Here is a 24,325-nt window from a genome sequence, read left to right as displayed (position 1 = left end):
TCAGCATGGATATCTTTGTCCACAGTGATGTAGGAGAATACATTTCAGACATTCTTTTAGCATAAGCCAGCAATACCGCTTCATTTACGCTGTTTATACTTCTATCCTGCCGCCACTTCAAAAAATTGTCATATTCCTGCTGATATCTCTCTCTGGTTATAGTCGGAAGTATAATTTTGAGTAGCCGCAGCCGCTTCCTCCTGTATTTCCAACGGAATTTCTCGCGACATCTCGCTATGGTCTATTTTCCCAATTTTTGAAAAGTCCAACTGACAATAAATAGTCATTGTTGCAGGTGACAGACGTTACGATTACCTTAGAAACTTAACGGCCGCCGGCCGTTATGATAACGTCCGGCGGACGTTATATGCATCTTTTCCATTCTGATTTTGCTTATGTTATAATAATATAACAATATAGTATGACGAAAAAATATTTTCAATATGTCTGTAAATTTTAATGAATTTTCATATTAAACACTCTATATCTAAAATTAACCGTTTTTGAGAAAAAAAAGTATATTTAATATTTTTGGACGAAAATAACTTCTTGTCAAAAAATGTGCATAGTCCAAACATCAAATTTAGTCTCTCCAAAAAAATCCTTTATTCGCCGTATTTCGCCACTGCACTGCAAGAAAATCTACAAAATAAAGTAGATATTTTTTGTAAACATTTTTGCGTTAAACCTAAACGGACACTGCTTGTCAGAAGTTATGTTTACAGTTACACAAATTTGCCTAACAAAGAAAAAATGCTTAACGTTTCGGAAAGTTTATCTCTTTCCGTCATTGGAAATAAACCATATGCGAAAATGTCAAAAGGAGGATACCCTATTAGGAGGGTACCATTTAAAAATCAAAAGTTGTAGTCATTTCCGGTGAAACAGGAAGTGACCAAAAACAATTGAATCGTTAATCATAATTTATGTCATATACTAACATACCAAATCTCGTTTTTTTAATGAAACAATTAAAAAGTTATATAGGGGTGAGCCACTTTGTTCAAATAACACTATGCATGGTAATGTCAATATGACAGTAAATAATATTAATGTCACTAGTTTAAAAAATGAGCGATTCGGAAAGTATTCCCTCTGACATTGAAGAAGAGGCATTCAGAGCCATTTCTGGATTACTTCCAGCAAGATCGAAACAGAAGTATGAATATACATACTCAAAGTATGAAAAATAGTGCACCGAAAAAAAAGTACACAACTATGGAAACGAAAAGGTACTCATAACATATTATTCCAATTTATCCGCTACATATAAGCCTTCGTCTCTTCGGGCTTTCTATTCAATGATACATACTATGCTATCTATTAAAATGAATATACATATATACTTCATCAGGCATTTACTTGGAAGATTGTTCAAACTGTATCATTAACATTTATAATAAATAAGTTTTCATGTTTTTATAATAATTATTATCAATAGAACAGTTTATTTGTATTTAATAGGTATTTAGTGCAAAACGAGATGCAAAATAAATGTCTTACATTTTTTTTCTCTTTGGTAGTCATCTAAACAAGGAGAGCGGTAATGAAAATGCGTGAGTTAAGAAGCTCTTAACTCATTGACGTAGATAAATATAATTTTTTGATATTAATATTCGACACTGTTTTTGTTATGACAATACACTGATGAAGTCTATAATACCTATTAGCAGAAACGTTTGTTTTTTAAAACCAAATAAAGATACTTATACCAAATAAAAACTTAATCAGCGTTTTCCCGAACCTAAATCCCAAGAAAATCAAACTTAGAACATTTAGAAACAAGGTTCAAGAACTTCAAATTTTCCAGGGGAATATAATATAATTTATACTATACTTGATACGTGAAATTTGAAATTATATAAATTGTTAAGTATTTATCGCAATGAAATAAAATCGTTATATTTCAAGGTTACTCCATATAGATCTAATAATTTTCTTAAGAATTTACTCTGAAAATTCCAGACGACTGAAAATTCCAGACGACTTAGCATTACACAGCATTATTTTCGGCAAAAAAGAAGGAGTGGCAGAGAAAGATTAAGTATTAAACACCCAAAACGTAAGATGTCATTTGATGGGTGGCAGAAGACGTCGCTCGTCGGTCCCCCTCTCCATAAAAATGCAAAATGGCTGAAGAAAAGCGAATAAAATGAAAAACGTGCGAAAATTACTAAGACAAAAGAAAAATTGTTCGCGTACTGTCAACTGTTTTTCAAGAGAAAGCACTCTAAACATTTGATATGCTTAATAGTGCGTTTTTTTGTTACAGTAATTTTGTATACCAGGTGATTCTCAAAAGCGACGTCACCGGTCGTATCACCAGCACCCGACCTAAATTTGCACAAAGTCTGACGTCGCTTCAGGTCAGATTTAGTTCGAAGTCAGAGAGATGCTACTTGGGGGGTTAATTGATGTACCTATTCAGTTATTTTCAGTTACCTCCTGTTTCACCGGAAATGACTACAACTTTTGATTTTTATACCAAGGTACCCTTGGTGTTTTTTTCCTTTATTTGATAGAAGATATCCTTTTAAATAGAATCAAACATTATATGTCAACTTTTGATATTTTCAATTAAAAAAAAATAGCGTCTGTCTTAAGTTTCAATCTAGAGTGCCATGGCCATAAATGTAATGACAATTTGACGCAAAACACCAAATATGTTGTACTAAATGATTCATAAAAGAGTTAATTATTGTTAATGATTGAAAAAAAACGGCGTCAGCGATGGCTAAGAAGATCGCTATCATTTTATATGTAAAATTATATGGGGAAATGTCATCGATCGTCATTTCGAAAGCGACTAAATGCCGGTTTTTTTTTGTCATAGGGTACTTTTTACAAATATTCTAATGACCCACCCTCGTTCTATTTGAAAAAATACGATTTGGGTATCTTTTAACCGGTCAGGAAAAGAAGAAAAACAGTAGACGATCAAATCCATTTTTCCAAAGCTCATTGAATAAAAATAAATGATTTTAACACTATATTAAAATTCTAAATGCTATCTTTTTTAATTAATAATGTCAATAGTTGGAATATATATAATTCAGAATGTTATTCTATATATTATACAGGGTGTCCCAGAAATAAGTGCAAGTATTTTAAGCAGTGGTAGATCTCGATAAAAGAAACATATTTTCTCTTTATCGTTTTTCAAATAAGTCCAAAATAACGAGTTATTTTACTGTAAAAATTTCCAAAAAAAATGATTTTTTGCTAAAATTTGCAGAACCACCGGATCTTTTCTGGATTTTCTTTCTTGTAAATTTAATCTAATACCTATTTTACACTAAAAACTTTTCCAAAAAATTTTGTAAAAAATTTTGTTTCGCGAAAAAAACCTCATAGCCGTATTTCTGGGGTTGAACTATACTACCAGTTGAAATACTTGCACTGCTTATTTCTGCCTGTATAATAGTAAAAATTATATCTAAAATAATCAAAAGTTGAAGTCACTTCCGTTAAAATAGGAGTAAACGAAACTAATTGAAGACGTCAATCAATCCTCATTTATGTTTTATACTATATATACTATATCAATCTCGTTTTTTATCTGAAAAAAAAAGTTGTTGGGTTGAGCACTATTGAAAAACACCCGGTATATTTAAGTAAATAAACAATAGAGGATATTTTTAAATGATAGAATATTGAAAATTAAAAACAATGTAATATATCTAAGAACATTTCTAAGAGTTGTTTAATAGAACAATGTTTAATAGAAAAAGTTTATTTTTTTAAAAAAGGATCGTTGCGTTATTTCTTATTTAATGACTATCATTACAACAAAATAAAACTGTGATATAAAAGAGGTCCAAACAACGTTTCGGCTGTTGCTCCTTTTTATCCTCTTATCCTCTATTTTAAAAGTGGAAAGTTCTGTGTGGTCTTTCAGACATAAGATGCTCTAAGCTCATACGAGATGTTATAAATACATACAGTTGCTCTGGTCGGTGGCATTTTCAGATTTGGTTTTTCTTAAAATAATACTTAATATACTTAATTTTCTTTATTTTGTCTTTACATCCCTATTAGTAAGAAAAACTATTTTATTTCTTTAAAGTTAACCTAAATGTAAGCCACACGGCACATCATCTCTAAAAATTATTTATTTTAATGTCCATATTAATTTTAGGGGCCCATCGTGGATCGAGATTTAGTCGATAGATGACATTCAGCTGTGCCGGAAGCGGCGACGACGGCCGGAAAGCAACACGGCCACATGGCAACACTGCAGCACGGTAAGCCCACTTAATTTAGAGATTATAAGAGCTTACGTCTCTGGGAACGCTTGTTTCAAATGAACCTTTAATAATTGGGTAATCTTGTTTTGAAATGATATACGATAACGTAATAACTACTATAAGTAGATATACAGGGTGAATCTTAAATAAGTACAAATATTTTTTTTGGGTAATATATTTTGACTTTTGACTACATTTTGACTTTTTCAGTGACTGTATTCTACTATTTCCAGTGCTGTGTAATCCTAGCTTTATTTTTATCACTCCAATGTCAAACCAATGGAAAACCTCATGATTTCTACTATAAAAATACTAAAAAATATCGCCTCTTCAAACCTACTATAAAAATATTTCCTTTTAATATATATAAAATCCTGGTTAATTAGATTTATGACATCTACATAACATTATGTATTAATTATTTATTATGTATTTTATTAATATTAAAAAAGCGTTTTATTATTATTTTAGCCTGTGGTATATAACTGCTACCTAATTTGTAATATATTTATAAATTTTTAATTTATAATATGCCCCTTTCAACATAATCTAATATTTTCTGTCTAAGTACGGTAAAGGATCTTTACTAAGAAACAAATTGCTTCTCTGAAAAGTTATAATGTATGTAGGTCCGTAGTAAATTTTATACCAACGTAAAATATAAATTTCAAGAATGTTAAACTTTTATGGAGGTCAAAGAAAAGTGCTGGGAAGCATAATAAATATAACGAATTTAATTTTTCAACTTTTAAGTAAAATTTTGTATTAGATATTGTTTGTGTGGTTAGAAAACTTGAACTGAAGCTGGTTAAAAATATAATTACGTTTTTAGAATTTAAATCGTTAAAAGTTAAATATTTTATACTATACTTATTGATATTTACCCTTAGTGATTGTCTTTACAAGAGGAAAAACTTTTTTATTATAGACATTTTGATAAATGGCACTTTTCATAAAAATGTTTGCTTGTTCTAAAATGGTTAATCCCATTTACACTGTTTCAAATTTCAATACCAAGAACCATACCATTTAGAACAAGCAAACATTTTTATGAAAAGTGCCATTTATCAATATGTCTATAATAAAAGTTTTTCCTCTTGTAAAGACAATCTGGGGACATACTGTACCTCGCAATAGTGAAATAAATTAGTGGTTTCAATTACACTTTATAGTTTACGACCATTCACAATATTTATAAACCACAATTAAAATTAATACTTACTTACTTTTTCGTGTCCGGATTATACAGGGTGGTGCCTCTCATACGCCGCGGAGGCTCCAAGGAGAACGACAGTTTGTATTGAAATGAAATTTTGTGAGCATATGTAGGTTAATTCAGAGCACTTTTTAAAAATATAGAGAGTTCTACAGGGTGTCCCCAAAAAAAGTTACATATCAAAGTTGTGTTTTTTGTAATGGAACACCCTATATATTAATTGATTTTCGGATTCTGGGAGAAAAATAAAGATGAGTTTTATAAGAGAAGTATATAACTAAAATGTAAGGTTTTTGACATATTTAACATTTTCTAGAAATAAAGAACAATTTTAAAATTACAATAAAAGCTACCTAAATTGGAATTTACCCGGTATAGCCTAATATGTAGTTAAATTAACCATTGTACTTTAAATCAAATTAAAAATTAATCCAAAAAGTTATACAGGGTGAGACAAAATTAATATTGAACATTGGCCACCTTTAAAAGCATGTTACTCTTTTATTTTAAATGGAACACTCAGTATATTATTTCGATATTCAATGGAGAACTCATGTCTCTTCAAAATACTATTAAGGTTGCCTACCCCTCAAACAAATATTTTCCTAGATATTTTCATTTACATGATTTGATCTGAGTAAATCCTTATTGTTTGATAAAATCTAGGTCGCTGTGATATGTCTGACGTTGCTTCAACATAGCTGTCTAATTAGTCCAACTTTCACAACTAGTTATCATTTTGTGTCAGTTAAAACAAAAAAATTCTCAGAAATTTGCCGAAAATGCAAACTTATCCTACATCAGAGAGAAATGATATGATTCCATTAGTTGGTGAATGCAGTGTCCAGTCGCTAGAAACACCATTTGGTGGCTCCTCTCTAAGTGGGAGGGAGGTTCATCCAGGCGGTGGCTTAGGAAACGGCGTCTGGATTTATGTCTACCTGTGCCGCACTCTTGGCCAAAAATTGAGTCACGAGCATCAAAGGTTTGTTTTAGCTTCTCAGTATGTTTATGAGCTTTTCTGCGTAAATCGGGGCTTGTAAAACCTGCGGCCTTGTAAAGGTTTTCTAAGAGGGTGGGTTTCATACAACCTGTCACTATTCTGCATGTTTCATTCAGGTAAGATGTTCAACTTTTTTGCATGGGCAGATCTACACCACACTGGGCAGGCATATTCTGCAGTTGAGAAACATAGAGCTTGAGCAGAAGTTCTGACGACGATAGGTTTGGCTCCCCATTTACTATTGATCAGCTTCCTTATAAGGGAATTTTGTGCTGCTACTTTTTTGCGTGTTTTTTCGCAGTGATATTTGTAAGTCAATGTTCTGTCCAGCACGACGCCAAGATAGGTAGGCTTATCTGTGTGTTCTAGTGGTGTCCCGTCCCATGTGACATTAAGTCTGCGGGTCGCCTGTCTCGAATTCAGATGGAATGCACTCACTTTAGTTTTGGTGGGGTTGGGTTTTAAAGAATTCTTTTTGTAATAAGCTGATATTGTTTTTAAGGCGGTTTCTAGTTTCTCCTCGATATCTTCGAACCATTTACCTTTAACTGTTATTGCTAGGTCATCTGCATATGCAAAGGTTCTAGTGTTATCTGGAATAGGTTGGTCATTTGTGTATATGTTGAAAAAAAAATAAACAGAATATAGCTTGCTAGCGACAGCTTGTGTTAGTCAGTTGTATCCAAAGACATCTAAACGGGTAGACCGAAAACTCCATTCATAAAACTCAATTTTTTAGAATTGTCATGGTTTGACACTTTTATGAGAGTTAAAAGAGATGGGTACATAAATATGACAACACGGTTGAGTTTCGTTTATCTTTATGTCATTTGGCTCTATCAGTGGCATGACGGTGGCGTGATTGTATCAACATTTTGATTTTATCAAAAATTGATTGGGACTGCCTCAGACCAATTTTCTATTATAACTAGTTTTGTCTGAGATTTAACTGAGGGTAACTCTAATTTTACAATCGAAAGCGCCAACAAATAAGAAAATATACGTATTTTTGTAATAATCTATGAATCGTTGAAAAAGACAAATGAACGAATCGTAGGTGTCGATTCAGTATAAGAAATTGAATCGTGTGATTCGATTCACTGAAAAGAATTGTAATGCCATCACTATTCTGAATGCTTACATTGAAATTAAAGTAACAAATATATACGCTAATTGAAACCACTAATTTATTAAAAAATAAACCATTAAAATCTACCATATTTTCATGCTTTATTTAATTTTCTCTGAAACGGTATGGAAATTTGAAAAATTTTACACAGCATTAACCATTTTAGAACAAGCAAAAATGTTTATGAAGAATGCATTTTTCTCAAAATGTCAATACTTAATAAAAAAGGTTTTCCTCTTGTAAAGACAAATCCGGGGACATACAGTATAACTCCAATTGCTGCAAATTTATTAATAATTTATTAGAACCAAAGAACTACAAAAAGTGAAAGTATTACTACATACATTCTATATTACTCTTATATTTTACTTACACGAGAAGCAACTTTAATAAATTTATGTTATTAAGTCCTCTACATCCTAGACCATAAGTCGACTACGTGCTCAAGGCAAGTAATGCTGATTACGACTGATCATAAACTTTATAGATTTTGAAGAAATTCAGCCATTAGAATGCTGGAGGAAGTGCATTGCAGTCTAGACATGAAATTGCCAATATCGAAAATCCTACGTGAAGTTTATACAATAATAAAGTTTTTTTCCATAGCAACTGTTAAAATTGCCTTATATCTATCAAAAATACTAAAAATAGTAGATAAAATAGTACTTTAACCGCAAGGGTAGATTAAATGATACTTTAACAGCGAGGATAGGTTAAAAACTTTATTTCTTCTCTCACGTTTTTTAATTGCTTCCATTTTTGAAAATGTTTGTATTCCTTTTCATAAGTTATTCGGGATTTAAATGGAAGTAGTTTGGATATGGCGTTTGTCGCCTCAGAATATCTGTTGGTATTTTACTTATTTCGTTTTGAGCCATTTCTGGCTCCCATTCAATCAGCAATCGACACGAAAGAGAATTAAAAATTATTGACTCAAAACTGACAACTAAAGAGACAGCTTTATTTATTTGTCAAATTACATAGAAACCAACGCCAACCCATTGCATTATCGTCTCCAAACCAAGTTGGTTTGGTGCAGCCGTCATCGGTTGACGATAAAATACCATTTTATCGTCTTGTATAAAAAATAACTTTTATCAAGCGCTTCAGATGTAATTTAATTTTTTAACTACGTTTAAACCAAACGAATCAAATAAAATGCTTGGATAATAAAAGAAATACATGGATAAAGAGCTAGAAACAGAATGTTAATGAAAAATTGCAGAAGCAATGATACTAGATTACAAAATTCTAATTTTAATTTCTATTCTAAATGTACGAACCCCTATTTAAAAACAGTGTACTATAAATAATACCTACAAACGTATATTTTTGTAGACCCTGGAGGTCTATTTGCCATTTTACTCCTTGTCAGTAGCTCTATGTCAGCTGTCAAGAGAACAATAAATTTAAAACTGACGAATTTGTAAAAACTAGTTAGAGGTAGAGAATTTATATAAACAGAAAAACAGACTGATTCTCTATAAAACAAAAATGTTTGAATATTTCTGGAATTACTCGAACTGTGCTATTGTACCTGCATTACAAAAATAGCAGCCCATAAAAAATAATATAGCCTTCACATCATTTTTTAAACCACATTTTTTTCTTCTTTAACATTGTATTATAATGTTGTATAGAATTTTTACTTGTACGATATTTCCTTATTGTAGGATATTTCCTTGCTGTGGTGTGATAGTATTGGAGAAAAAAACAATCTTTTATTCATTCCAAACCAAACCAAACCAAACATTTAGGAAGTTTATTCCATTAGTTTAATAGAAAAATTAAATCAACACACTAGGCTAATAATCTATGTTTGACAGTTACTAAATATCATTTTAATTACAAAGCTAATAATAAACTAACTACTAAATTAACCGCTCCTTATTTTAGTGTAGGTGTAGCTATGATGTAGTAATTAATTGTTTCTTGCCTCTCTAGAAATCAAAAATATTTTCAAATTAGGTTTATAGAGAATGTGTTTCAATTTTCAACAATATACGCTTTTTACTATACTACTGTTACAATCGCATATTAACTATTTGCAATTGTTTTAGAGTTTATACTTATCGTGCGTATTTAGGCGGATATTAGGAGCGTATATACAGGGTGGTCCGAACTGTATTCCGGAAACTTCGGCAGCATATTCTGCAAATAAAAATACGTAAAAAAGTTCGTTAAATAAATGCCTATATTCGCCCTAAAATGCTTAGTTTCGGAGATACAGGGTGTAGAAGTTTCATTTTTATTTCGATTTTTTCCAAATAATTTCTGAAGTAACTTCAACATTTGGATGAAAATTGGTGTCTGGGAGTTTTTTGACATGACAAATTTGATTTTGATGTCAATATGTTGTACAGGGCGCCATCTACATGTGTTTTAACTGTTTTGGAGAGTAATAACTTTTCGTCCGTACCTGAATAAAACTACTGAGTAAAAAATATGCATTTACAAAGTTTTTTACGTAAAAAATGTCCCTTGGTAAAAGTCACTACGAACAACCGTTCTCAAGATATTTAGAATGGAAATAGTCAAGACATGTCATTATTAACAAAAAATAGGCATGTTGAGTAGACATATATTTGACTGAAATAATAAATTTGGGAACTTTTTATTTTTTTTAATTAATCTCAAATTTTTCTGAGAAAAAATGATTTTAGCTTTTAGCACAAAAACAATTTCAAATTTATGATTTCAGCCTAATAACTATTTAGGCAACACGCTTAATTTATAACAAAGATGACAGGTTTTGATAATTTCGATTCCAAATATCTCGAGAACCATTACTCGTAACGATTTTTACTAAGAGACATTTTTTACGTAAAAAACATTGTAAATGCATATTTTTTACTCAGTTGTTTTAAACAGGTACGGACGAAAAGTTATTACTCTTCAAAACAGTTAAAAATATGTAGGTGGCGCCCTCTACAAGTAGGAGTCATATTGACATGAAGATCAAATTTTTCGTGTCAAAAAACTCCTAGACACCAATTTTCATCCAAATATTTACGTTACTTCAGAAATTATTTGGAAAAAATCGAAATAAAATTGTAACTTCTACACCCTGTATCTCCAAAACTAAGCATTTTAGGACATACATTTATACCAACTTTTTTACTTATTTTTATCTGCAAAATATGCTGCCGAAGTTTCCGAAATACAGTTCGGAGCACCCTGTATATTGCTCAACCTTTCAAAAACTAAAGTTTTGTCATATAAAACTACTATACAATCTTTTGTACTTAATAACACCACTATTGATGTCGTGGACTCTGTAAAATTCTTAGGACTTGTTGTAGACAACTCGTTAAAATGGGACCTGCACATCGAAGCTTTATCAGAGAAACTAAGTGCTGCCTGTTTTGCGCTAAGATCAGTTTCTCAGGAACTTAACTTATCAACTTCTAGAATGGTCTATTATGCCCTTTCTGAGTCGCATCTTCGTTATGCCCTTCCATTCTGGGGTACTTGCTGCGCGACAAGGTTTGATCGTATTTTCAAACTTCAAAAGAGAGCAGTTCGATATTTATTCACATATTATATTTATTAACTCACCGCCAGAATTTCTTTAAAATTTTGAAAATACTGACTCTTCCTTCCTTATTGCGGTAAACGACTTTTATGTTGATGTTTAATCATGAACAATTGAATTTTAAAATTTTGATCATCTCACACACTGGTTAAAGATCTAGTATTTAATATTTAATATTTTATAACTCTTGCATAATTTTATCTATTTACAATTTTCCTGTTGTAAAATTTTATTAATACGCCTGTGTTCTGCAATGTCCGTGTATGTTTTATTTGTAATTTTAATTACGTAACTTTTTTTGAATTGATTTGTATTGTATGATATTTTTTATTATTTGTATATTTTTTTGTACTTTTGTTTTGCAAATGCTTTGTCGATAAAGCTATTTTGGCTTTTTGTACAATAAAGCGTTGTTTATTTTATTTTATATTTATTTTAGCCAACGAAAGATTACATTTTTATGTATTAAAATTTTTTTCTTAAGTAATTTTTTTTTTTCAAAATTTTCCTTTAGAACGTTTCCTGCCACGTTTTCATGTACTTGACAGCTAACATAATGCTACTGATAATGCTAAGTGATGAATGAATCTCAGGGACCGTAAAAATTACCTACTTATTTAGTAAAACAGTTAATAATAGACCTTATTGTGGAACAATGTTACTAAATATCCCGTATTGCTTATTTTTAGAGATAAACCAAACTCAATTAATTTGTCGAATGAGATAATTTTCTCGGAATGTTATTACTAAACTTTAATTTTATTGTAAATCAAATTAGTTATTGTCAATCATAATCCATCGAAAGAAATAATGAACATTTGTGTTAATTCTACTCCTAATTCAAACGTTATATTAATAATTATTTTCAAAACTCAATCTACAAAACTATTACCGGGTGCGTCTCGAAAGTGGCTCACCCCTATAATTTTTTCAGCTAAAAAACAAAATTTGGTATGTTAGTATATGACATAAATTAGGATTGATTGGCGAATTCAACTTTTTTGGTCACTTTCTGTTTCACCGGAAATGGTTACAACTTTTGATTTTTAAATGGTACTCTTGGTATTTTTTTTTTACTTTATTCGATAGAAAATGATACTTTGAATAGAATGACATATCACATGTCAACATTATACATTTTTGCTTTAAAAAAATCGTATTTTAAATTTCAATCTAGAGTGTCATGGCTGTGCCAAAAAGACTAATTTTTAATCAAGGAGCCTTGGAAAAATAGTTGATCGTCTAATGTTTTCGTGTCTTGTCCTGGCCGGTTAAAAGATGCCCAAATCATAGTTTTAATCATCTCTCAATTTTCTCAAATGTAACAAGGGTGCCTCATTAATATATTTGGAAATAACAATTTTTTACGAATAATTTGGTACCACACACTTGGTATTTCGACTCAAGTTGTGGATATGAACCGCATGTTAATATTTCAAATAAAGCACATGCTACAATGTCAAAAGTTGACATATCAATTGTCATTCTATTCAAAGTGTCATTTTCTATTAAATAAAGTAGAAATATACCGAGGGCGCCCTTTAAAAATCAAAAGTAGTAGTCATTTCCGGTGAAACAGGAAGTGACTAAAAACAATTGAATACGTCAATCAATCATATTTTATGTCATATATATATAGGGGTGAGCCATTTTTGTGACCCACGTTATTCGAGCAAGTAGATATCTTTTTTAGTTCGTCAGATACTAGGAACCAGGAACACCTTTCACAAATTTAGCTTAAAACGAATTAAAAAATAAAATTGCAATAACATAGCAGTTCCGAATAAGATTTACAGAGTAAAGTAAAATTTAACTCTTTGGATTTTTAAAAATGCTTAATTTTAAGTTTTAGAATATTAAAATGTAATTTCTGCTGTCTTAATATAGGAAACGCTAAATATGTGTATTCGTACCTTTAAACTATAGAATTAGAAATCCAAATCGAAATGTCAAGTTATTGAAATTGACTATTATTTACTTAAAAGTGTTTAAAATAAATCAACATTTCTCGTTTCTATCAGTAATTCACAGACAATTTTAATATCTTTTAATAATCTTAAAAGCCTCTTGTGATCTCCATTTTTCTTCGATGCAAGCCGTATATCCTGTCGAATAATTCATATTCCAGCATTGCCTTACGCAAAACAGTTTTTTTTTCATGAAAAGTTGAAAAGCCTTCAGTAACTGCCCGAAAGCACACCCACGCACAGTAGGCGTTGTATTGAAAAATATTGCAACAAAAGTGTCTCATGTTAAATTTACAACTTAGGGTAAGTGCCACGTTCTCTCGTCATCTTTTTGTTAAAATGAAACCGCAGATTTGAATAAAAAATGTCTGCTACCCTCAGATTAATACTCTCGTTAATACTATTATTATTGCTTAGATACTGCGCTGGTAATTTTTACACGAGGGATTAAAAGTTAACAAGCAAAATATAAACAAAAAAAATCAACTATACTTAAAGATTATTATAGGAAGGCGCTGCACAAGGACTGTATATATTCTAAAGGACTGTTCGATCGCGTCAAATCGCCGCTATCGTAGTCACCGTGGATGCTTACGTCACGCAGGGACCAGCGCTCCACAGTGCGGCGGATGTGCAGCGAATATTATATGGTTGGTTGATAAAAATGTATCGAAATACAAAGAATATATATGACCAAAAAATAATTTATGCATTTTTATATCAATTGGAATGTCTACTATTTATTCTTATTAGTACACATTTTTGGCTTATTTCTAACCAAACGGTTTTGTCTCGCTAGATTTATCTTCCGCCGCACTGTGCGCTCGTCCGTTAAACGCAAAAATAACTGTCACTATCTAAAATCTTTAGCGCGAACTTCAACTCGGTCCCTAGAAAACGTAAAAAAACTGATAGTACAGGAAGATAGGAATCGAACTATACTTATCTCTATAGTATCCTTGGGCACTGCATAGGAAATCCCATGCAGCTTTTGAAGTGTCCAAATATTGGCTACTCTGTTGGCGTTACAGGCAAGTCGTGCATAACTTTTTTAAAGGTTTGGCTGAATAAACATACAATATTTGAATAATTTTGGACAAGCCGGTTTTAAGTAATTTAGTAATTATTTAAGAAAAACTGCATTTATTTTTAAATTAAAACTGAACGGTGGTGTAAAAATGATAAACCAAGGAAATGTCAACATACTTTAATTTGTCAGCCTATGATTTTGTCTTCTTAATATGATGGCTCTGCTACAAGGCAATCGCCAGCTCAATTTGAGAGTGACCAAGATGTTGACTGGCTCTAAACCATATCAAGGCCACTGATTCTTATCTGATTAAATGTATAATGGGTAAATTTTAATATAACTAACTTCTATGCTCTATGAAGGTAACCTATGACTATAAAATGTTATTATTATTATTATTTATTAAATATATAAATGAAGTGATGAAAGGAAGATTATACAACAAACAAAGGCATATAGGGTAGAGGTCACACAAACAGACTGCATTCGGAAACTGAAACAAAAAGAAAATAAAAAAATAGAAAGTTGAGCATTATAATGTAATTCTATTAATGTTTAAAAATATCATAATGGTTTCTGTTAATTTTTCACTTGGCTTTGACAAAATTGTAAATATTGAAAGTGAGGTAGGAAAATTAATTTCGATAATTTTTTTATTAAATTAAAGAAAAAAATTATAGGACATTCTAAAAAATATGATTTAGGTCTTCAACAGAGCCACACTCACAGTATGGATCTTCCTCCACATTAATTTTATACAAATGGTGTTTTGTTAAACAATGGCATGTACGCATTCTAATTAACGTTGTAATATGTCTTCTATCTACATACTACACAAAATATCAGTTGTAATTGAATTAAAAATATCTATTGAATCCATCTTCATACACTTCGGAATATTTAAATATTTTCCAATATTAGCCAACAAATCTTCCTCTTTATTTCCCAAGATATTGGAATAACCTGGAATCCAGGCAATCCTGATGTCAAAACCATTAGAATTTGCTAAACAAATTAAACGATTGTTTCTCAAGGTCCAATAATAATTAGCAGATACTTTAAATAGATTTTTACTAATTTTTTGAATTAAACTTTTGGAATCTGAAAAGATAATAACACTACGCAAGTTCTTTTTAATAGCAAACTTTACTGCATCATGAATAGCTATGGTTTCTGCCTTACAAATACCTAAAGAATCAGGTAGTAGCGAAGAAAATTTAAAATTTATATGTGGAATATATATTATCTCAAATCCAGTTCTTTTATATTTTTTAGATGCATATGTAAAAATAAAAATATGAGAATTTTTAAAACGTTCAGATACTGACAAAAATTGTTCCTTAATAGAAAAATCATGTTTATTAATTTGACAATCAAATAATTTAATAGAATCATTCAAAATATTAAAACGAACTTCATAACATAAAACTTTCATGTACCTATTTTAAAGTTTAATATTTTTAAGTTAATTATTTTGTTCTAGTGGACCGATTTTTATGGGTTTTAAGCAGTATGTAGCCAAATTGCCTGACTTTTTAGTATCTCTTTCTAAATTAAAAATAAAACTTCCATCTGTTAGTTATACTAGGGAAAACAAAATGTTGATTGTTTGCTGAAAGTTTGAAACACCCTGTGGAATACGTTAAAACAGCAAGAAATTTAAAAATCAGTTTATCATCTAGATACCTAGCCTTCCCTTCTCGATAGTTTGTTTTCTGGTTTATCTCATTAGCTTTACTTTGTTGGAGATATCCAAACCAAACCAAAACCATGCCTTTGCTTTAAGTCCTTTTCAACAGATCTAGTAAGTTCTGGTCCCGAAGCAGACCTTCTTGACATAAGATTTGCTTCGTTTAGCCTTCTTCTTATCTTATAGTTCGTTAGTTAATATGTACGTTCCTTAGGTACAATTCATTGTAAATTTGAAAAACTTGCAAACGGCGCCGGCGCGGCGGTTTCTTAGCGATAAACTTACAATGAGTCGATCGTCTCAATTAGAAATTCTCATACGAAGCGATATTATTATATAACTTGGTAATATTTGAGGGGTAGTTTCGTCTCGTTGGAATTTGACTTTCGAAAAATCCGTTTGCCAAAAATAAGCTTTTTAGGTCAAGCAGTTTGAGCAGAATCGTGGTTAAGAAATTACCCAACTTTTTGGAACATCCTGTATGATTTTTTTAAAAATTTCAAAATATGTAAAAAAAACAAATAAATTATGCTTGTCCAAGCGTTTTCCCGAAAGACTAACCGTTTTGTAAATAACAAATATTGTAATATTTGAGGGCCGTTTTCACCCTCTTGGAATTTGAGATTCGAGAAACCCTTATCATATCAAAAATCAGCTTTAAACGTCAAGCAGTTTAAGCAGAATCGTGATTACTCAATGGTCCTATTTTATGAAACACCCTGTATAAATTTATAAAAAATCTTAAAATATATTAAACAACAAAATAAAATATACGTGTTTAAGAGTTTTTCCGAAAAACTCACCGGTTTTTAAATAAAAAATATTTTAATATTTGAGGCATAGTTTCACCCTCTTAGAATTCGAGTTTCAAAAATCCCTTCATATCGAACCTCTACACCCTAAAGTCAATCTGTTTTCCAAAAATCAGCTTTTTACGTCAAGCGCTTTAAGCAGGATCGTGATTAATCAATGACACCCTGTATACATTTTTAAAAAATCTTAAAATATGTAAAAAACAAAATAAAATATACGTGTTTAAGCGTTTTTTTTTCGGAAGCTTGACCGTTTTTTAAATAAAAAATATTGTAATATTTGAGGGGTGGTTTCACCCTCTTGGAACTGGAATTTCGAAAAATCCCTTTTTATCGAACCTCTACACCCTAAATCAGTATGTCAGGCACTTAAGGATTTTATATATTAGTATAGATTCACAGCACAAATATAAAGCATTTCATTTGAACAACTAAAATTTAAATGTAAAAATATATTTGTCTCGCACTGTATCTCTATAAAAAATATTTGTGAAATGTGAACTACCATTAAACACATATTTTATAAAGGGTTTGGAGTGAAAATCACAAATAGGAATCCTGATACAGATATTTTTCGGAACACGGAGCCATCTTGTATGTATGCATTTGTATGTGTGTTTATTTAAATACTAAAGGTGAAAGCAAGGAATTTAAATGGATAAACTTAGTATGTATCTTATTAACAATACAATGCAAAAAGTTTTATAAAAATTTGTTCACGCAGTAAATAAATTCCGAGGTTTGTATAAGGGCTTAAAGCACTCCACTAGGAGCCAATATTTGGATAATTTAAAATTTGTATGGTATTTTTTATATTTCCAACGGCAATGCATCACCCGGTAATATAAGGAGTAAATTTCAGCAACATCATTAAATCCTTAATGTGTTTTTGTAAAAGCGATTATCAACGATTGCGAAAATTATCGAATTAGATCTTGCGATTTATGAGAAAATAAACCTCCGTATAAAGATATTAACGATCCCTATAAATCAGTTTAAAGTATTTCTAAGCAATTTACGTCTTTCGTTCGGCATCTCGAGAAATCCATTACTTACAGAGTTAAGAACTATTTTAAGTAAAGTTTCATTCAATAAGCAGACAATTTCTGATCTTTTTACTGTTTTATTAAGTTTACGATAAAAAAAATCTGTTTTTAATTAAGTTAAATTTAGATAAATTTTTATTTTTTTCTTCAGACAAAGAAACGAGATTCGGTAGTAGTATCATCATCATCATCATTCTTAGATTATTCGACCATTTCCAATTATGGTGTAGCCTCCCTCACATATTTACATACTCTCTTTGTAGTTGGGTCCATTGTTGTCTACTGTTAATGCGGGTCAAGTTATACCTGCTAATTTCGTAATATCATGGTCGATCTCAGATTTGGTCTTGCTCTAGGTTTCTTTATTCCTCGTGGGTACCATGCTGTAATTTTTGAGGTCCATCTGTTGTCCGTCCTTCTTGCCAGGTGTACTGCTCATTGCCACTTGGGGGATTTGATTCTGTGGATGATATCTATGACCTGGGTTTTTTGTCGTATCCACCCTATTCTGTTAAGCTCTCTCTTGGTTATTCCCAGCATGTTTCGTTCCATTGAGCGTTGTGCGACCTGCAGTTTCCTTATAATATCCGTTTTAAGTGACCAGGTTTCGCATGCATAGGTCATGAGTGGTAGTACACATTGGTCGAATGTTTTCCTCTTTAGATAAAGTGGCTTTCTAGATTTGATTATTGATGATGAGTTTCTTCTATAAATACTCTATGCTAACTTAATTCTTCTGTTGAGTTCTTGTAGCAGAGATCCCGAGTTGTATATTAGTTGTCCCAATTTTTCGTAAACATTAATATACTATAATAATCTAATAACCCTAAAACATTATAATATACTCATAATTATAGATAGAAAAAAATTTAATTGAAAATATAATTTAAAAAAATTCCAAGCGAGGAAGCTTAGCAAGCGCTTAGAAGTAATTTACGACGAAATTCTTAGAAGGGTCTTGCAAGGTGCATTTTCAAGGAATATTTAAATGGCAATCGGGAGCAAAATGGAGGTTGGAATTTATGAGGAAGTCAAACTCGCGGTAAAGACATTAACGGTCCCTATAAATTAGCTTAAACTATTTACGAACAATTTATGACATTCGTCGAGTTCAGTGAAAAATCGATTTTATGCAGTTCCAACTAACCTCTCAAATAAATCTTCAGTTCGAGTTAAAAATAGTATTCTAAATTATTGTAATAACAACTTGTGATACCTTGTTAGAATATAAAGCATTGTTAATCACTGCGACCTTAAAGATCTATTGTTTCCCCCTTCCTTGAGTCATCACAGTCTATAACCCATCATACCCCTGTAGAGGGGACAGGGTATTTCCCATCCTCCTCTGACAACAGTTATTCCTCCGAGGGTACACACCCTTCCACGGTTGGAGTTTGGCCCTCAGTGCCGCTCTTCACAGTCGAGGATCTTGCCTCCGGCTGAGGAACCCGTGAGGTGGAGGCTGGAGGATCTGTCTCCGTTTTCTCCACCTCTTTAACTTGGTCTCCCCTTAGACCTGATACCGGTGTTGTCCCGTATCTATAATAGATGATAAGTTCCTCTTTCTCTATTGCGTCCTTGTATTTGAGGTCAATTCCTATTATGAGGACCCTCCTCCCTCGAGTTGAAGACTCGCCAACTCGATGTCCTGACATTGAAGATCTGACCCTGGATGAGGCTCAGCAGGGTAGGTGGAGTCTTTTTTCTTGCTGCTGCATTTTCAGCAGTGTAAGTTGCATATATTTGCGTGTCATCGGCAAATTGATGCAGTTCGCAATCCACAACATTATTTTTCAAATCAGCGGTGTAAATAAGGAACAAGAGTGGTCCCAAAATGGAACCCTGATGTACACCCCTAGAAAGCGGTAAAGCATCCGACTGAGCCTCATCGAGAACGACACACTGGCAACTATTAGACAAATAACTGCCAACCAATTCCACAACTTTTTCCGAAAACCCGTAATAATGATGCTTTGCCAGTAAAAGATCATGCCCCAAGGTGTCAAATGCCTTAGTATAATCTAATAAAAGCAGACTTGGCACCCTTACCTGTATCTAGTTCTGTTAATATATCATCCAATATTTTAGCTAAAACGGCAGAAGTACCATATTTACTCCTGAATCCTGACTGGTAATCAGGGATCAAATTATGTTTAGTTAAATGATTTAAAACTTGACTATATACCAACTTTTCCAATATCTTTGATAAAACTGGCAATTTACTTATAGGTCGAATGTCTTTTGAACTTGTAGGATTGGAAATTTTTGGCAAGGGCATGATCATTGCATTTCTCCAACTAATCGGAAAATAGCTATTACTTAAACAGCAATTGTAAATATGAGTAAGCTAGGGGGCAATATAAGGACAGCACAATTTAACCATTAATAGAGATATACCATCGCAGCCTGCTGCATTGGATTTAATGCTAGCAAGGGCATCAAGCAGATCTACTTCATTAATGCTATTAAACTGAAATGTTTTCACGTGCGCTAATCTGTTTTTATTGTAAAAGTTAACAGTAACAGTATCAGTCACACATTTCAGAGCCTCTATAGAATCTACAAAATGGCGATTTATTGTGTTCGCATCTTTAAGATTGTCTGGAATTGTTTTACTATTATTGCGCTTATATACATTTAAGTTATTAATTGCTTGCCATATTTCACGCTTACTGAAATTTTTTCGAGTATTTTCGAGATATTCATATTTACTTTTTCGCACTTCTTGTGTAAACTTATTTTTAGCTCTCTTATAAACTGCATAATCCTCCAGACTTAATGTTTTTTTTATACCGACTAAAGGCACGGTTACGATCTTTTCTCAAAAGACGAATATTATTATTATATATATATTAATAATAAGTTAATATATTATAATTTACATCAACAAAATTCACCTCCTTAACAGCACTTAAGAGACATAAAGAGCCATTACTATCGCTTTCCCGTTCAAAATATTCTAATAAAGTTGCGATGAGTTTTTACGGCTATTAAGCTATTTTGTACACTTTGCACTAAAGATTCTAAGTAGAACAATGTTCGACTGCAAGGTCTGCTACTAAAACTTTTTAAGCTTAAAATATCACAACACAATTTATTTAAACCAAAAACTCGTAATAAAAAACTGTCTGTAAAAGTATCAAAACGAATGACAATGTCAGGAAATAAAATGCATAGGCAACAATGAATTTAAAACTCGCACCCTCGATTACGTAACTGAAAGTTTAATTTGTATCGAATATAGGTTTAGATTATCATACTTTATAGTCTTTATTGTAAATAATTTTGGGGAAAAATAAATAATGATAAAGAGAATTATTGAAAAATTTAACCTAAAATTAATTCAGTTGTAATTTTCAAAGATTATTTTAAATATAATTCAAAAGGATTTAAAATATACTTTGAAACATTCTACAAGCTAAAAGAATAGACGCTTTTATTTTAAGAGTACTTTAATCTTAATTGTTCTTTTCTTTGATGTTAAGAGGGCTTTAAAATTCAAGAGCCCCTTCAAAAAATAACTTTATTAAGTCTAACAAAGTCAATATTAAATTTTATGTAATAGTGTTTTGTAAACGGTTTATAGCCGTTTCATATATTTTGAAAAAAATCTTCTATAACATTGTTTATACGTATGTATGATCATCGTACGGAATTTTTTCACATCTAATGATTTAATAGTTTAATTCAATTTTCAATGAATGTCTATTTTGATATGTATCTTTTTTAAAAGTATATACAATATAAACAAGCAATATACATTCATTTAATATGACCCAACATATACAATCAAAATGTAAACAAAAATTTAATGTCATTAGCGTAGTTTACTAATTTTCATGAAAGTAAAAAAGGATGTTAAATAAATAATTATCAAATAGAAAAACAAATTTCTTGCAGTATAGGTATACCCCGCTGGCAAGCAAACATTTAGGTCGGCGTTTACATGTATAAGAGTGAGTCGTTATGGCAATCTAGTAAGTCGGAGTGGGCAAAAATACGAATATTTATTACATAACTACTTAATCTGACGCTAGATTCCATGCGCTTGGGAAAATACTCGCCTTCTGTCTTTATTCAGTACATCTTATTTTACTAAGTGTGTTGACCGTACTCTTCGTATACATGAAAACCGGCACCCAAGACCAGAAATGCCGACCCTTAGTATAATAAAATTATATAAGGATTCTTGCCAATCTCTATATCAGCAGTTAAGTGGCAAGAATCCTTATATAATTTTATTATATACCTATACCGCAAGAAATTTGTTTTCTATTTTATAATTTGGCTTGCCTGAAGAAAAGTCTTTTACCATCCTTTACTATCGAGAGTTGCGCCTAGGTGGAACGAAAGTACTACCATTGCACGCAGGCTGTTCTCCCGTTCGGGACTTAATATCTAACCGACACTTTCCGACAAGTCGGAGTTAACTATCTCTGCGCTGTGGTTGTCATTTTGTCACAAAATAGGCAGATCTACAAAATTTTTGTGGATCTGCCCAAGCTCACCTGATGATGGAGTAGGGCTCCGAAACCGGTAGTGAGAGCAGGTTGATCCACATTATGAGAAATACAGCGTATAATTAAATTTCTATATCAGCAGTTAAGTGGCAAGAATCCTTATATAATTTTATTATATACCTATACTGCAAGAAATTTGTTTTCTATTTTATAATTTGGCTTGCCTGAAGAAAAGTCTTTTACCATCCTTTACTATCGAGAGTTGCGCCTAGGTGGAACGAAAGTACTACCATTGCACGCAGGCTGTTCTCCCGTTCGGGACTTAATATCTAACCGACACTTTCCGACAAGTCGGAGTTAACTATCTCTGCGCTGTGGTTGTCATTGAATCTGCCCAAGCTCACCTGATGATGGAGTAGGGCTCCGAAACCGGTAGTGAGAGCAGGTTGATCCACATTATGACAAACACAGCGTAGAATTAAATTTCTATATCAGCAGTTAAGTGGCAAGAATCAAGAATCCTTATATAATTTTATATATAATTATCTATAGTTAAGCCCAAAATATTTCATAAATATAAATTAAATGACATGACATCCAAATTGGAAGTCTGACTTATTGGTGACCTGGGGAAGATGATCTTTCTCCTGACAATTCCATATTTGAAATCCATCGGAGAAAATCAGGCGAATAGCCATGTAATATAAAATTAAAACTCTTTTTAAAGCTGGGCACTTTTTAAAACGAACAACATACCTTGTTAAGTTAATTTTAACGGCCTCTTAATGTACAACTTGACAAATATTAGAAACATACTATGGAAATAGGTCAAATAATGAAGTCAGGCATTGAAGATCATGTATTAGTAGTCCAAAAACCAAATAATAAAATGGTTGAAAGTCCCGGTTATAAGGTTGATTCTCACTATACCTGCCGTTTCCATTCCATATCCGTTGCGTATTTTTTATTGTATTAACGCTATACGTAAGCTTCCGTTCCGTATCAGTTCCATGCTTTTTATTGTATAATTTATATCTTTACGAAAGTTTTATTTTAAAAATTTGTATCTTTTGAAAAAGGTAATAGATTTAATTAAGAGGTGAAAGAGTAAATAGATATCAGTAAAATTTTAACAGAGCTGGTTCAAATTTAAGAACGTGATACCTGTTTCCGATACACTTCAGTCCGTCCGCCAAAAAAATGTATGGAAGGAAAGGATATGGAACGGAAGGGAAACGGAACGAACGGATAGTGTGCATTGTCCTATTCATTTGCACGATATAATATTTTATGTAAACGGAAGGGAAACGGAAGGTTGCTGATATGGAAAGTATAGTGCGAATCAACCTTTATCGAATAAAGGTTGAAAAGATCCTCAAAAAACTTTATTAGAAATAGCGCAAATTTAAAGAGGCCTTATTTATAGGTTTGTTCCAACCGGACCGAGAACCAATCCTGGGACGGTAATTTCTAGTCGCCCACTTATTGTTTGAAAAATTTTATCGTTTGTCAAGATTAACAAATGAATTGACTGATAGGAAATTACCGTTCTAGGACGGTTCTCTCGTCCAGTTGGAACAACCATTATATCTAGCAATAATAAAATCTTTAGCCATCGAAGTATGGAAATGTCAACAATATGGCAACCACTCATAAAAGGCTACTACAACATTTTCAGTGGACAACCTCATGCTTGATTGCACCCAACTCTTTCACCGGCTCGGCTTTCATATACAGGGTGTCCCAGAAATAGGTGCAGATATTTTAACTGGTAGTATATTTTGGCCTCAGAAACGCCTATAAGTTTTTTTTGCGAAAAAAAAAATGTTGAGAATTTTATATTTTTCTCGACATTTTCTGGGAAATTTTAAAAAACTTTTTAGTGTCACTTGTTTATTCACCTGAGGCGTCGAATAAGCTGAAAACCCTTCTGAAAAATCCATAATAGCCAGCTATCGCCAGCGGTTCTCAAAATGTTCCATTATTTTTATAAATTTTCAAAGTTAAATAACTCTGTTATTTTCAATTTATTTTAAAAATGGTAAAGAGAAAAGATGATTCTTTTGACCAGATCTACCAAGCCTTAAAATATCTCCACTTATTTCTGGTACACCCTGTATATGCTCTTAGTAGTTTTAGGATTTAAGATTGTTCACACTTGATACTTCTTCCGTCAGAAGTATTACGTGT

The 24,325-nt window shown here is 31.8% G+C and overlaps 1 protein-coding gene across 1 annotated transcript in view; it reads left to right on the top strand.

Moving 5' to 3' along the window:
* LOC115876032 (calcium/calmodulin-dependent protein kinase kinase 1) overlaps positions 1-24,325 on the top strand; it is a 247,372-nt gene that overhangs the window by 56,062 nt on the left and 166,985 nt on the right. The window contains exon 2 of the mRNA XM_030891705.1: positions 4,139-4,244. Coding sequence (XP_030747565.1) covers positions 4,226-4,244 — 19 coding nt within the window. The 5' untranslated portion in view covers positions 4,139-4,225. The remainder of the gene's footprint in view (positions 1-4,138; positions 4,245-24,325) is intronic.

The sequence above is a fragment of the Sitophilus oryzae genome, unplaced genomic scaffold (genome assembly GCF_002938485.1).
Source record: "Sitophilus oryzae breed Bouriz unplaced genomic scaffold, Soryzae_2.0 scaffold_1396_pilon_pilon, whole genome shotgun sequence".
Lineage (NCBI taxonomy): Eukaryota > Metazoa > Arthropoda > Insecta > Coleoptera > Curculionidae > Sitophilus > Sitophilus oryzae.
Note: the sequence above shows the minus strand (reverse complement) of the source record. Positions and strands in the feature narration are given on the sequence as shown.